The sequence below is a fragment of the Carassius auratus genome, chromosome 5 (genome assembly GCF_003368295.1).
Source record: "Carassius auratus strain Wakin chromosome 5, ASM336829v1, whole genome shotgun sequence".
NCBI classification, from domain to species: domain Eukaryota; kingdom Metazoa; phylum Chordata; class Actinopteri; order Cypriniformes; family Cyprinidae; genus Carassius; species Carassius auratus.
The window spans coordinates 23,980,678-23,994,582 of NC_039247.1; the positions used below are offsets into that span (position 1 = coordinate 23,980,678).

Here is a 13,905-nt window from a genome sequence, read left to right on the forward strand (position 1 = left end):
ATTCCTTCAATTTCTAAATTAAATACCCTTAAAAATGCATTTCTCTGTCGAGGAGTTTTACTTTCTGAGCTTCACTGTTGTGCTTAGAGCAGAATAATGTTGATTTGGTACATGTGTTGAAGTAGATGAACTACAGGCAGCAGAATCTGTGGCAAAAGTTTCATAAGAATGCTTAATTTTTCTTTTTTTTGCCGTTTCCAGGTTGTTGGTGGTTTACAACCCCACAGAGCAAGCTAGGACATCCATGGTTACAGTATACGTGACTTCTCCTAAAGTGCGCGTGCTTAATGCTCTTGGTCATGTGGTCCGTGCGCAAGTCAGTGCAGTGTGGAATGAACCCAGTCATGCTGCTACCGACGTCTTCCAGGTGAGATCTGCTTCATTGATGCATCAGGGGTATGTTGTTTATGGAAAGTGTGTGGATTCTTTAAACTAGTCCGTGTTTAGTTTGAAGTCATTTAAATGCTCATCAAGCCACTGTTTGTTTTTTCCCTCGACAGTTGTCGTTTGTGGCTCAAGCTGCTGCTCTGGGTCTGGGCGTGTATCAGCTGATGGAAGGAATGGAGCCAAGGACAGAAGCTGCCAAGTACATGTTCCTCCAGGATGGCAAGCAGATTTCAGGCAGTAAACTGGAGCACTTCCCAAAGTTCTATCAACAAGATGCGGCTCCTGTGCACATTGAAAACCCTCACCTGAAACTCTCCATCTCTACAGCTACAGGTCTTTTAGAGGTTAGATAATAGACTGGTGCTCTGATGTGATGTATGCTTTTAGGTCATACATTTAGGAATGACTCTGAAATGGCCAGAGAACATCTCTTGTTTACAGAAAATGAGGGTGAAGGAGGATGACTCGGAGTATCTGGTGAAGGTGGAGTTTGTTTGGTATGGCACCACCAGCAATAAAGACAAGAGCGGCGCCTACCTGTTCCTGCCTGACAAAGAAGCAACAGTAAAAACTATTTTTTCTTAGATTAATCAAATATTCTTGCCCAGTAGTATTCTTATTCTTATTCTTATTCTTATTCTTATTCTTATTCTTATTCTTATTCTTATTCTTATTCTTATTCTTATTCTTATTCTTTCTTAGTGAATATTTTCCTACATTTTATTTATAACAGTAGTAGAGAGAAACAGAAAATCAATAGACAGTAGGGGTGCTCTGATTGATCGTCTACCAAACGCTATCAGCCGATAATCACCTTGGGAAGTTTGATCAGTGGTCTCTTTAAAGGAACTTTTTTTTAAATTAGACTAATTTTCCTGTTTTTATTTTACTGTTTTCTAATCCATTCAGTTGGGGCACTTTTAGCTTAGCTTAGCATAGATCATTGAATCTGATTAGACCGTTAGCATCTCACTCAAAAATTACCAAAGAGTTTTGATATTTTTTTCTATTTAAAGCTTGACACTGCTGTAGTTACATCTGTACTGTACTAAGAGCTACAGAAAATGAAAAGTTGGGATTTCCTAGGCTGATATGGCTGGGTTTGTGTAGTTTCAGCAATAGCAGAGTTGCTGGGGACTATTTTCAGGAGTGCTTTATATCATAGCAAAGTTCCTTAATTATTACACTGGAATGAGAGTATAGTTCCCAGCTATATCTTCATTTTTCTTTTTCTGCCGGTCTTAGTACACGATGTAACTAGAGAAGAGTCAAGTTTTAAATGGGAAAGATATAGTAACTCTTTTGTCATTTTTGAATGAGATGCTAACGGTCTAATCAGATTCTATGATCTATGCTAAGCTAAGCTAAAAGTGCTACCACCAGAATAGGAGATCAGCTGAAAGGATTAGAAAACAGTAAAACTCAACTGTTTAACTCTAGGGGAGTTCAAATTTAGCCTATTTAAAAAAAAAAGTATAGTGTTCCTTTAAACGCCAATTTCCTAAACCGATCTAAAGCTGACGACATACCTGCCGTGAAAGGTTTACTATGGGATGCTAAAGCACCGTCTACATCTCTGTCCGGCATGGGTAAAATAATTATAATACTGAAGCTGAAGTACAATTCATATTTCTTTATTAAATAAATAATAATAGTGTTCCTGTAGCTCACTTGGCAGAGCATTGCGCTATCAATCACAAGGTTGGGTGTTCGATTCCCCGGGATCACATGATAAGTAAAAACTGATAGCCTGAATGCACTGTAAGTCGCTTTGGATAAAAGAGTCTGCTAAATGCATACATTTATTTTAATTTAAATAACTCACAAAGCAATTTGAAAACTTTCTGTGAGTCGTAATTTCACAAACAGTGCAAGTGGATCACCGCACTCTCTCTTTCCATCTCAAAATGGCCAGATGTGTCGCATCGTCACTAAAGTTAGTTTAAAGTTTCTTTTCAAGTCTTGCCAGTGTTTTAACCATTCAGAACTCGAGCACTCTTTTAGATACGGTGCGCTCATGCACACTCAAAGCACGCACACACAAGTCCGCCTCACATACAGCTCTCAAAATGTGCTGCGTGTAAGCCATTGCTCGTTTGTAAAAACTAAAAATGCACTTCATGATCAAATTTTTAGGTGAGATAATTATGTATTTTATAATTATACCCCCCACCCCACTTAAGAGGGGAGTTCCCCCCATTTTTCATAATTACAAGATTTTCATTTAATAACAAGAAAAGAAACAAAAAATGGGTTATATAAGCAGGCTTGTGGTTAATTGAAAGTTTGCTGGAACATATTTTATATACTTTCACTCAAATTTCTGTTATTCGGCTGATTGGAGTTCTAAAATAACAGTCACTGCTCACAGCTATCACGCTCATCTGCTTTCCACTCCAATACTGGGAAACCTCATAAGAGCTAAACTCTCTCTTTCATCAGGACATTAGGCAGTTTTGTCATGCAGTGTCTTTGGTAGCTCTGCTCTGAGGGGATTTTATGAGTTTGATTTGATTCACATTGATTTTTTTTTTCTCTCTCGCACAGATTTACTCTCCCTCTCAGCCGCCGGTGGTACGAGTCACTAAAGGACCGCTGTTTTCTGAAGTCACCACTACCTTCACGCACATCACACACACTCTTCGGCTTTACAACATCCACGGTAAGAGAGGCCAGCAAACACTCAACACCTGCACTGCTTACAGTCATCACTATTTACAGCATGCAAATCAAATATTTACACTTGGGATTTGCAAAATTACACAAGTTCGATGGAAGTCCTGTATAATTAGGCAGCTTTTGAGTTTTTGTTAGTGCCAAAAATCAATGGCGGGAGGGTTGCAGTGTAACCTCAGAAAACCTCTGGTTGATTGACCCCCAGAAATTTATTTTCTTTTCCAAGTAATCTTTATTAAGAGATACTTTTATTCACATAACTATAACGGCTTGTTTAGTACAATAGTGTTTTACTGGATGCTGTACAAAGCTTTTTTATTGTTATTGTTATTGTTTAATAAATCTTTGTATTTTAAAGGTAAGCTTTTTAATGTTCCAAACTGTGCAATCTTTAATGCCTAAAAAAGACAAGTAAATAAGTTACCATATTTAATCAACATCGAAAAAGAAGTTTGATATCAAAGGACAGTCCAACAAAAATTTAATGGTGTGCTAAAATGGGATCATTTTGTGAAAGCATGAAATGCATTCAGAAAGACTTTCTTATCAAGAGCACCGGGGCTTGGACAGTCTGTTTGTGAACCCTTATGGGTGGGTGAGATAACATACATCAGTGTTTTTGAAAGAGCAGGGCAGTCACATGAGCCTTAGGGACCTTTCCCCCAGTGATGTTTGTTTTTTTGTCCAAAAAAAAAGAATGAGGCCAAACATCTTGTGGGTTATTCCCTTGAGTTCAAACTGAAATTAAGTATGCAAAGCTTAAGGAGGAGGGACGTTCAACTCACACACAAAGTAGTTATCTCTGAAATTTATGAACACAAAAGGAGGAATTCTGAAGCTTGTACTGGTTTCTCTTTTCCATGTCATTACAACAAATGGCAAAATAAGCTTTCAAGTTTAAAAATGATTAAAAAAAAATTCCAACAAACAACATTTATTTGACTGTCTTTGACTTTTGATCAGTGTGTCTATGCTAAATGAAAGCATTTATAATTTCTTTCTGACCCTAAACATTTGAACAGTACTGTTAATAAATATAGAATTTCATTTTTGAATTTTGAATTTTCACTTTTCCACCTAAATCGAAAAGTAATTAACAAGCCACACAATTTGAGGTATCATTTATGACTGTTGGTAAAACAAATGAAAATATGTATGTTTAGGTTTTTGTAGCAATAGTGTCAGTGATGGTTACCATCTCACTATGAGCTAATGAGGACATGCTCATGTTGAAAACTTTCCAAGCTATCGTACTCCATAAAAGCATAACCTTGTTTTTGTGGTTGTGCTGCTATTTAGAGCATGTTCTTCCATCTTTAAGGGGTTTTATTTTAATTAAAGGAAACCAAGCATATTTGTTTCTTGCACTGTTTTATTCCCAAAGGCTCAATTAGTCCAATTCAAATTGTACATTTAGCATGAAGGAGTGTTTACTTATTTTCACCGTACTCTGAAAATGTGTTTTGCTCAAAACCAGGAACAAGTTCAAGTTAAAAAAGGAACGCAGTCATTTGCTGTTGGCAAATGTACAGTTTGTAGTATTCTGGCAGTTTGTATGTGATTATGCACCAAACAGTGAATGAGATGTTGCTTTGTGCATCATTAGCCTGATGATACTTATTGGTCTATAAGAAAAGTGGTCTTTAGTGGTCCTTGCTAAATTACTGAAAGTATATTCAGTACACAAACAATTACTTCCAAAAATTGCTAAAATATAAGTGTTCCACAGAAACAATAACAATGAACGGATTAAAGCAACAATAGAATGATATTTTTGTGAACTGTTCCTTTAAATACAGATACAGTTGATGTTATGTGAGTGTTGATACAGAAATTGTAGTATGGAAGTGGAGGAAACCGATATCCAATCCTCTTCTGTTGCCTGTGCTCATTTGTCCATTTTGACCCCCCTCTTTCTCTCTTTCTCATAGGTGTTGAGGGTCAGTCTGTTGAGATCTGTAACACTGTAGATATAAGAGGGGAAAACAACCGTGAAATTGCAATGAGGATAACTTCAGATCTGAACAGCAAGGATCGATTCTTTACTGACCTCAATGGCTACCAGGTTGGACATCAGTATATATATATTTTTTTCTCTCTCTCTCTCCTTGACACCCACATATACAATAAAGTTTACACTGTTTATATGCAAGTGTGCGTTATAAAGGCAAGGGGGTATCATTCGGGGCTCGTCAGGGGAATCTGTGGTTGTCTTTCTAACATTCTCTTGGTATCTCACAATAGGAATGCCCCAGGCATGACCGATTGCGAACGCACCAATGATACCACGTCTGCCAATCACAGCAGACCAATCGCTGCAGTGATCAGGGAGTCCCGCCTCCCTCTATATAAACCGTAGCAACCTGCCGTTTTGTCATTCTTGTTCTCTTCCCTGTGAAAGACTTCAAAGCTGTACTTATAAAATTATTGTTCAACAGTTCACAGACAAAGCCACAAGGTAACACCCCAGACGCTATATTTCCATATGTTCTTTGAGTGACTGCAGTCCCTCTTGCGTATCAGCTTTCCCGTCCCGTCCCACCGCAACAATTGGGAATTGTGGTCGTACAGACGAAACCCGGGTTCGTGAAATCAGCAAGACATTGTTCAGCTTACTCCCAGTGTAGCCAGAAGAGGTGGTCTACCTGAGAAATCAGTTCAGCTTCAGGAAGGGATTGGAGACAGCACTCAGAGTTTCTCTGTCTGATCCCTACAGAACATTTCACATCTCCTTCCTGTGGGGAAAAGGAGGAATTCAAATACAGAAATTGTTCTCGCAGACTGTTCAGTGTCAGATGTGTGCAGGAGTGTGACCTGTTCATCAAGTGCCCCTTAAAACATTGACTCCCCCACTACCAACAGTTCTGAGAGAGGAAGACCAAAAGTTCACAAGCATTCCAACACAAATAAAATGAGAGGAGCGCTGCATTTATCGAAACCACTGGTCATGCCCTTGGATTTTTCCTGAATGAACTCTCAAAATCCTGTTCGAGCCCATTGAGAGGATCTCCTTAAAGCTGCTTTCTTTAAAGACCTATCTGTTACTCACACTTACTACAGCTAAAAGGGTGAGTGAACTGCACCCTTCTATTAGTTCACTCCTCATATTTGATGTAAGATCCAGGTGGTCAAAAAGTAACTTTTAGAAATAACCCAGGGTTTATGTCTGAAGTATTCAATCATGCTGATTTCCATCCAGCACCTTTTTCATGTCCAGAGAAGGAGGAGCTACACTGTTTATGTTTAGTGTGGACTCTAAATGCATGTACAAAGAAACAGGGCACTTCACAAAAGCAATCAGCTTTCTATTTCGTGGGGCCGACTCTTTTAAGGGAAAGCCTGTCTCCCATCAATGCCTCTCGCACTGGGTTGTAGAGGCCATCATGTAACAGTAAAACGGATACAGAGCCCACAAAGGAGTTACGAGCTCACTCTACAAGAGGTATAGCTATGTTTTGGGCATTATTTAAGGGCATTTCTATTCAGGAAATTTGTGCTGCTGCTAGCTGCTCTTCCCTGCACACTTTTTGTGAGGTTCCATGGACTGGAGATGATGGAACCTTCACTTTCCCTTTCAGTCCTTGGAGCGAGTGGACAAATTGTATATTAGGCTCTTGGGTACTTTAGCTACGGTTTATATACAGGGAGGTGGGACTCCCTGATCGCTGCAGTGATTGGTCTTCCATGATTAGCAGACAAGGTGTCTTTGGTGCTATGGCCACAACTGGGGTGTTCCTATATCGGTTCTGTGACGAGTGGGGCAGGGCCGAGGGATGTGGGAACGAGCGAGGCCGGTGGAGTGATTGGGAAATGAGCGACACCTGCAACCCACCACCAGTCTCGAGTCCCACAGAGGAGATGGAGGGATATAAAACTGGAGTGACGACAGTGAAGGACGAGAGAGGACCAGGCTTAGATTTTAGTTATGTTCTGGTTTTTATTTGTGTGCATCAGTCGTCCGTGAGGGGCTTATGCGCTGTTTTGTGTTTATTTTGTAATTAAAGTTTCATTTTGATTGTCCGCCGGTTCCCGCCTCATACTTCTGCCGGGTTTCAGCACCACTGTAATAATATTAAAACTTCCTAATCATCGGGAAGAAGGAGGCTGGAACCGGCGGACAATCAAAATGAAACTTTAATTACAAAATAAACACAAAACAGTAATTAATTATATGTCAGTTAGCACTGCATCATTCATCAAATGTATTTATTATTTGTGTATTTATTGTCTTAACTTTTCACCAGTTCATTTTGCTTTTTAATTCAGTTTAGCTGCAGCATAGATGCCTTTGTCCATATTACTTCCTGGCATGTCTTAAAGGGTTAGTTCACCCAAAAAGGAAAATTGTGTCATTAATGACACCCTCATGTCGTTCCAAACCCGTAAAAACTCCGTTCATCTTCGGGACACAGTTTAAGATATTTTAGATTTAGTCCGAGAGCTCTCAGTCCCTCCATTGAAACTGTGTGTACGGTATACTGTCCATGTCCAGAAAGGTAAGAAATCCATGTGACATCAGAGGGTCAGTTAGAATTTGTTGAAGCATCGAAAATACATTTTTAAATTGAATGATTCGCTCGCGCAGTGTTGTGAACGCGCTCACAATAGACCCAGAAGAGAAGACAAAGCTGAATAAAGTTGTAGTTTTCGTTATTTTTGGACCAAAATGTATTTTCGATGCTTCAACGAATTCTAACTGACCCTCTTATGTCACATGGACTACATTGATGATGTTTTTCTTACCTTTCTGGACATTGACAGTATACCGTACACACAGCTTCAATGGAGGGACTGAGAGTTCTCGGACTAAATCTAAAATATCTTAAACTGTGTCCCGAAGATGAATGGAGGTCTTAGGGGTTTGGAACAACATGAGGGTGAGTCATTAATGACATAATTTTCATTTTTCGGTAAACTAACCCTTTAAGTTCGTTGAGTGCAAGATCACTTCTCTTACACTTCTCTCATTTTCCTAAAATAAAATGCTATAATATTGAACTATTCCTCTCCATCTGTGAATGATGATTTTGAAGGAAAACGTGCCCGATGTCTGTTTGCTATAGCAATGAACGAACTCTATTTTATAGGGGTGCTGAAATTGATCGGCTACTGATCACAATCTGCCGATAATCGCTTTGGGATGATTGATCAGCAGTTTCTAAAAAGGCAAATCTCATAAAACTGATCTCAAGCTGATGACGCGCCTGCCGTCAGAGGTTTGGCAGGCATGCAGCGAAAACGTCTTAGTCTCTTGTCTTTGCGGGTGAAATAATTATAATGCTTTAGTGGAGGTACAATTCATATTTCTTCATTAAATAACTGATAAAGTAATTTGAAAAAGTTTCTGTGAGACATAATCTCTTTCTCTATCAAAATGCAAATGGCTTCAAATCACATCATGTCTGCACTATAAAGTGAGTCGACACAGGAATTGTCACGTGCACTATCAATGTCACACCGTCACTCAAGTTTATCAATTGCATTTTTTTCATTCTTTTTAATTCTTGCCAGAAAAACGTTTTTCTAGTTACTTTTTAAGAAAAGAAAGCCAAATACGATGGCAAATTTAGCAGAATATACAATACCTTTAAAAAGTTTGGGGTCAGGGAGATTTTTTTGTTACAAATTAATACTTTTATTCAGCTAGGATGCATTAAATTGTTCAGAATTTATAATGTTACAGAAGACTTTTATTTTAAATATATTGTCTATAATAAAACACTTTTAATTGAACCACAAGAACATGAATGGATGCTGCTGTTATGGCCTGATCACACACATCACATTTTCATCAGTCTCTGAATGAAAGTGAAAAACTTTAATGACCAGAAGCATGTTGTTGCAGGAGCTCGTTAAATAAGATCTCAAGGTGGGAATACAAAAGGAAAGCTGGACTAATTCTGTTTACTGACAAGTAACACTAATCAACGAAGGAGTCAACAGAAGTTAGTTAATTTATTTGAAGTGATTGTTTTGACTTGTCTTGTTTGATTTCGGTTGATTCGTGTCAAAATGCCTAATTGTTTCTGGATGGCATAATGAAGGTGTCAGTTTGTTTTTCATTATTTTCACAATTAATCAAAAAAGAGTTTAGAGTGTGGCCAAAACAAGTGTCAGTTTAAATCACTCTGTCATATTTTTTTTTTTTTTTACACGTTAGAGTATTAGCGTGGCATTTAATTAGCTGATGATGTCTCTCTGGCCTTGGCCGGGATTAAGTGCTTTTCTTCAGTCCAAACTAATTAACTGACTTCACAAAAACAAATGCCTCATGAATAAAAACAGTGAAATATTCAATCCATTTGTCCTCCAAGTCACAATAACACACACACACACATATCAGAGCTCATCAGTTTGACAGTGTTCTTTCTTCAGATAAGTGTCTCCACATGCCCACACTCAGTGTTTGCAGGGCTCTGAACAGGGGGAATTTGGAGCTTTTCCTCCCTGGAGTGTTAAAAATGCCGTGGGCTGTTTTTACAGGTGCAGCCGAGGAAAACCATGGCTAAGCTCCCCCTGCAGGCAAACTTCTACCCCATGACCAGCATGGTTTACCTGCAGGACTCCAGCGCCAGACTCTCTCTGCTCACCGCACAGTCACTCGGAGCAGCCAGCCTCAAGAGCGGTCAGTTTCAACTCACTTCTAAGTCCTGTAGGTCTGAAAATCTGAAATAAACCTGGAAATAAAAAAAAAAGTTATTATCTAAAATTAACAAGACAAAAAATTCCAGATTCTGCAATTAGTTTAATTAATAATGATTCAACATTATTTGGACACTGATCATATAAACAAATTTGTCTTATTGATCATGTGAACTCAGATATAGGAATTTTATCATCTCAACTATTCTGCTATTTATTCATGAGGGATGCATTAAATTGATCAAAAGTGACAGGAAATATATTTATAATGTTGCATAAGATTTCTGTGTCAAATAAATGCTGTTCTTTTTAACTTTCTATTCATCAAAGAATCCCGAAAAAAAAATCTTGTTTTTTTTTCTTATAAAATAATAAATGTTTCTTGAGCACCAAATCAGCGTATTAGAATGGTTTCTAAAATATCTTGTGACACTGAAGACTGGAGTAATGATGCAGAAACATCTGCTTTGCATCACAAGAATACATAATATTTAAAAATGTCATGAAATAGAAAACTGTTTTTTGATCAAATAAATGCAGCCTTAGTGAGCATTAGATATATTTTTTTTCTTTTAAACGTTAGTCTACATTATAACGTGTATTAATTTCACTTAAGCATCACAACATTGATTTGCCACTGAACCCCCCAAAAAACTATTGGCTTTAGTTCTTAGTGTTGTATTATATTTCTTATTTCTTAAATTGTATAGATTTTAATATCATCCTCTTTGGATCATTCTCAAATCATGCTGGAGAACATGATCAACAGATTTTTACAACAAACTGTTTTTATTAAAGTCAAACCAAATATTAAGACATTCTGAAATATACAATGATCTTTATAATAAGAATGACCCTCTAACTTCATTAAAAATACCACATGCCAACTTAATGCTGCATCAGTAACAAAGCCGTAAGCAAATAATTTCACAGCTTTCCATTTAGACACATCAGTGAGCATCAGAAATACCGCCTCACTTCACTCTGGCAGGTCTACAGGTGTAGGTGAATTGCTGGTGAAAAACACTCCAAAGTTGAATGTAAAGTGCTTTTGGTCATAATACAATCTGTCAAGTGTGGTTTTGTCAGGTTGTTTTGTAACAGATGTATTTGTTTGGTGCTCAAACAGCGGGCTCTATGGTCTCATGGTCTATGGAACAGATGATTTATGCATGTCCATTGGATGCATCAGTGGGTCTTGTGATGAAGTATGTGTGACATCTTAATGAAGCTCATTGCTGTGGACTCAACAGGTCAGCTGGAGGTGATTATGGACCGCAGGCTCAATCAGGATGATAATCGAGGCTTAGGTCAGGGAGTGCTGGACAATAAGATCACTGCCAACTCCTTCCGCCTATTGCTGGAGAAGAGGAGCTCTGCGGAGGAGGTATGTAAAATGATTGAGCTAAAGAAGCAAAAAACATACATCCATTAATGACCACTTGTTATCAGTGTCTGGATTTTTGGAATTTTGGAAGTTCCCTGCTGAGACTGATACAGTTAAGCACAATGAAACTCAATTAAGCATATTTGGTAAAAAAAAGAATATTGGATGTAAGTTACATGTACCCATGACCATGGTGTTCCTAGCGCTGTGCTCTACTGTTCAAGCTACAGGAAGGCTTGTGGAGATTTCAAGGGGTCATATGATGTTGCTAAAAAGAACATTATTTGGTTTATTTGGTGTAATGAAAGGGGTTCATTAAAATTTTCCACATACTCAACACTCCAAAGAGAAAGGAAAAATTTAAATCGCATCATATGACCCCATTAAATTGTAAATATTGCATGTTTAATTGCATGTTAATTTCCCCTGTTTTTATATTTAGATTACTTTTGCCATCATCTAACACTCACTTAATCCTTAAAAACACTATTTAATAATATTGTGAAATGCAATCATTATCAATTTAAAAAAGAATATACATTTTTCATACTGTTCATCATAATGCTATGATGCCTAAATTCATATGTAGAATTTACTAGGCCTGCTTTTAGTTTTGAATAATAAAAAAAGGACTACTGTTCAAGTTTGTGGTCGGTAAGATTTTTAAAATACTTTTGAAAAGTCACTTATGCTCAAAATCAAAAGGATTACAGTAAAAACAGTAATATAAAAAAAAGACATTATTTAAATGTCTTTACTGTCAGGTAGCTTCTTTACAGGACTGAAGGCCCCGATATACTCAAAATGAAGTTCCTTTTCGTTCTCCGTTTAGGGGTAAAATGTAGTTTGAAATACGTGAGCAGTGGTAATTCACGAACATCCGGACTCCACCCAGTATGCATATGTAAATATGTGTTGTGAGCTTTCCTCTCAGTAACAAAATAAACAACAAACAGTTTTGTTTATAAAAAGCATCTGTTCATAACAACATGCGCATGTTTGCACGAACAATCCCGTGAAGTCACGCCACATGTATTTACATGCCACTTTATTTAATATATGTCATGTAAACCTACGTTTTGGCTGGATTTTGTTCGAAATTACGTTACATCAATTCGTTCTTTATCGGATCTCAGGGCCTTGATAGTGGGTCCAAGCTTGGGTCCAAGAGATGGTTAAACACTGTGGAGCAACAACAAACCATCTCCCAGTTTCTAATGTTGTAATAACCGGCTTGACCACCTTAACCTGCACCCGTCCCCACCCACCCAGTTGTGTTAACAAAATAACCTGTTGGTTACTGTCTACTTAGACCAGAAAGTGCAAATATGCAAATGCTGGTCAATGCGGTCCCATTGAACATTCTTGCTTTAATGTTCTTTCTTGTGTTACTGTGGCTGTAAGAATCCGCATTACTTAATAGGACTATATGTAATATATGTATTATACGATGGTAGTTTAAATAACTTGAACTTTCTTAGCTAGATTTTCTTGGAAATGCTACTAGACCATTTCCGTTGTTGTAGAAGACTAATTCACGCACTTGCACAGTTTCCTGATTTAAACTGAAACCTATTAGAATTTAATGCTGACTTTTCTGTTTTAGGCCCAGAGTGAGGAGACCGCACCATACAGCTATCCGTCTATATTGAGTCACATGTCGTACATGTACCTGAACCATCCCCTCATCTCAATAGCAGTCAGTCAGCGCTCGGATGCCCCATCCTTGATTCCCTACAGCCCTCTGAGCGCCTCCTTCCCCTGCGACATGCATCTGGTCAACCTGCGTGCTATCCAGTCTAAGGTATGCCTCAGTTGGGTTTGTGTCTTCTATCTAGAGGATTTGAAAGAGGAAGCAGAAACCAGTTTTGGCAGTAATTGGGGAGCACAGGACTGCTGGCTCAGTTCCTAAGAGGGCCATAAAGTATAATGACCTTCAAATTGATATTTCAGGGTCTTATTTCCCAGGGCTGAACAGTAATATTTGAACACATGACAGCATAAAGGTAAAAGTGTTCAGAACAGGGCTTATGGGACGGTTTGAGAGATTTCAGTAGAGGATGAGAGGATGCAATGCAATCTGGCTTAAATGCTTAAAGGGGTCTTATCATGAGGAATCACAATGTTCTTGATCTTTTGAGATAAAAGACTTAATTGTACTGTCAAAATATACTTTAACTTCAAGAACTCGAATCCTCCCAAGTGACTATTTATTGAAATAAAACACATAAACACATGACTGCCCTCATTAACATATCAACAATGCCTATTTGGTATTCAGAAACGGATATGGATAGTTATTCTTAACTCCAGAACAAATACTGTCACTCTGCAGTGTCTTTCTGAAGAATCCCACTGTTAGAAAGACCTGCTGAAATGTATTTTTAACAGTATCCTTGATCATGTCAGTCTAAATTTAACAGCTTATGTGGCACATTTCAGCTTGGATTGTTTAGCATGGATGCTGTTGAAGAATGGGAGAGTTAAAAAGTCAGCACTGGTCAATAATGATTTATTTATGGGGTTTGATACATAAACATTGAAAGAGGACACCACAAAAGATAATAATAATAAGATATGATACCATTTAGTGTATTTTTCAAAAACAGCATTACTGTGTTATTGGTCCATTCCAAACTGTAGTGAGTTGCCTCGCTGTCTGCATATTGACTAAAAGTGCACTTTTAGTGTACAGCAGTTTAAAAAGTATATGTGTAAAAGAACTGTACTTGCAATACAGTATTGATTCAATAAAAAGCCACTCAAATGTTTTTAAAGACACAACACTTTCACAACAAGTTTTACACATTTTA

The 13,905-nt window shown here is 37.8% G+C and overlaps 1 protein-coding gene across 1 annotated transcript in view; it reads left to right on the forward strand.

The window, feature by feature from the left end:
* The window catches only part of man2a1 (mannosidase, alpha, class 2A, member 1), a 50,226-nt gene that overhangs the window by 26,593 nt on the left and 9,728 nt on the right, over window positions 1-13,905 (forward strand). The window contains exons 13-20 of the mRNA XM_026254056.1: window positions 202-367; window positions 501-731; window positions 829-951; window positions 2,935-3,049; window positions 4,995-5,128; window positions 9,547-9,688; window positions 10,959-11,092; window positions 12,699-12,896. Coding sequence (XP_026109841.1) covers window positions 202-367; window positions 501-731; window positions 829-951; window positions 2,935-3,049; window positions 4,995-5,128; window positions 9,547-9,688; window positions 10,959-11,092; window positions 12,699-12,896 — 1,243 coding nt within the window. The remainder of the gene's footprint in view (window positions 1-201; window positions 368-500; window positions 732-828; window positions 952-2,934; window positions 3,050-4,994; window positions 5,129-9,546; window positions 9,689-10,958; window positions 11,093-12,698; window positions 12,897-13,905) is intronic.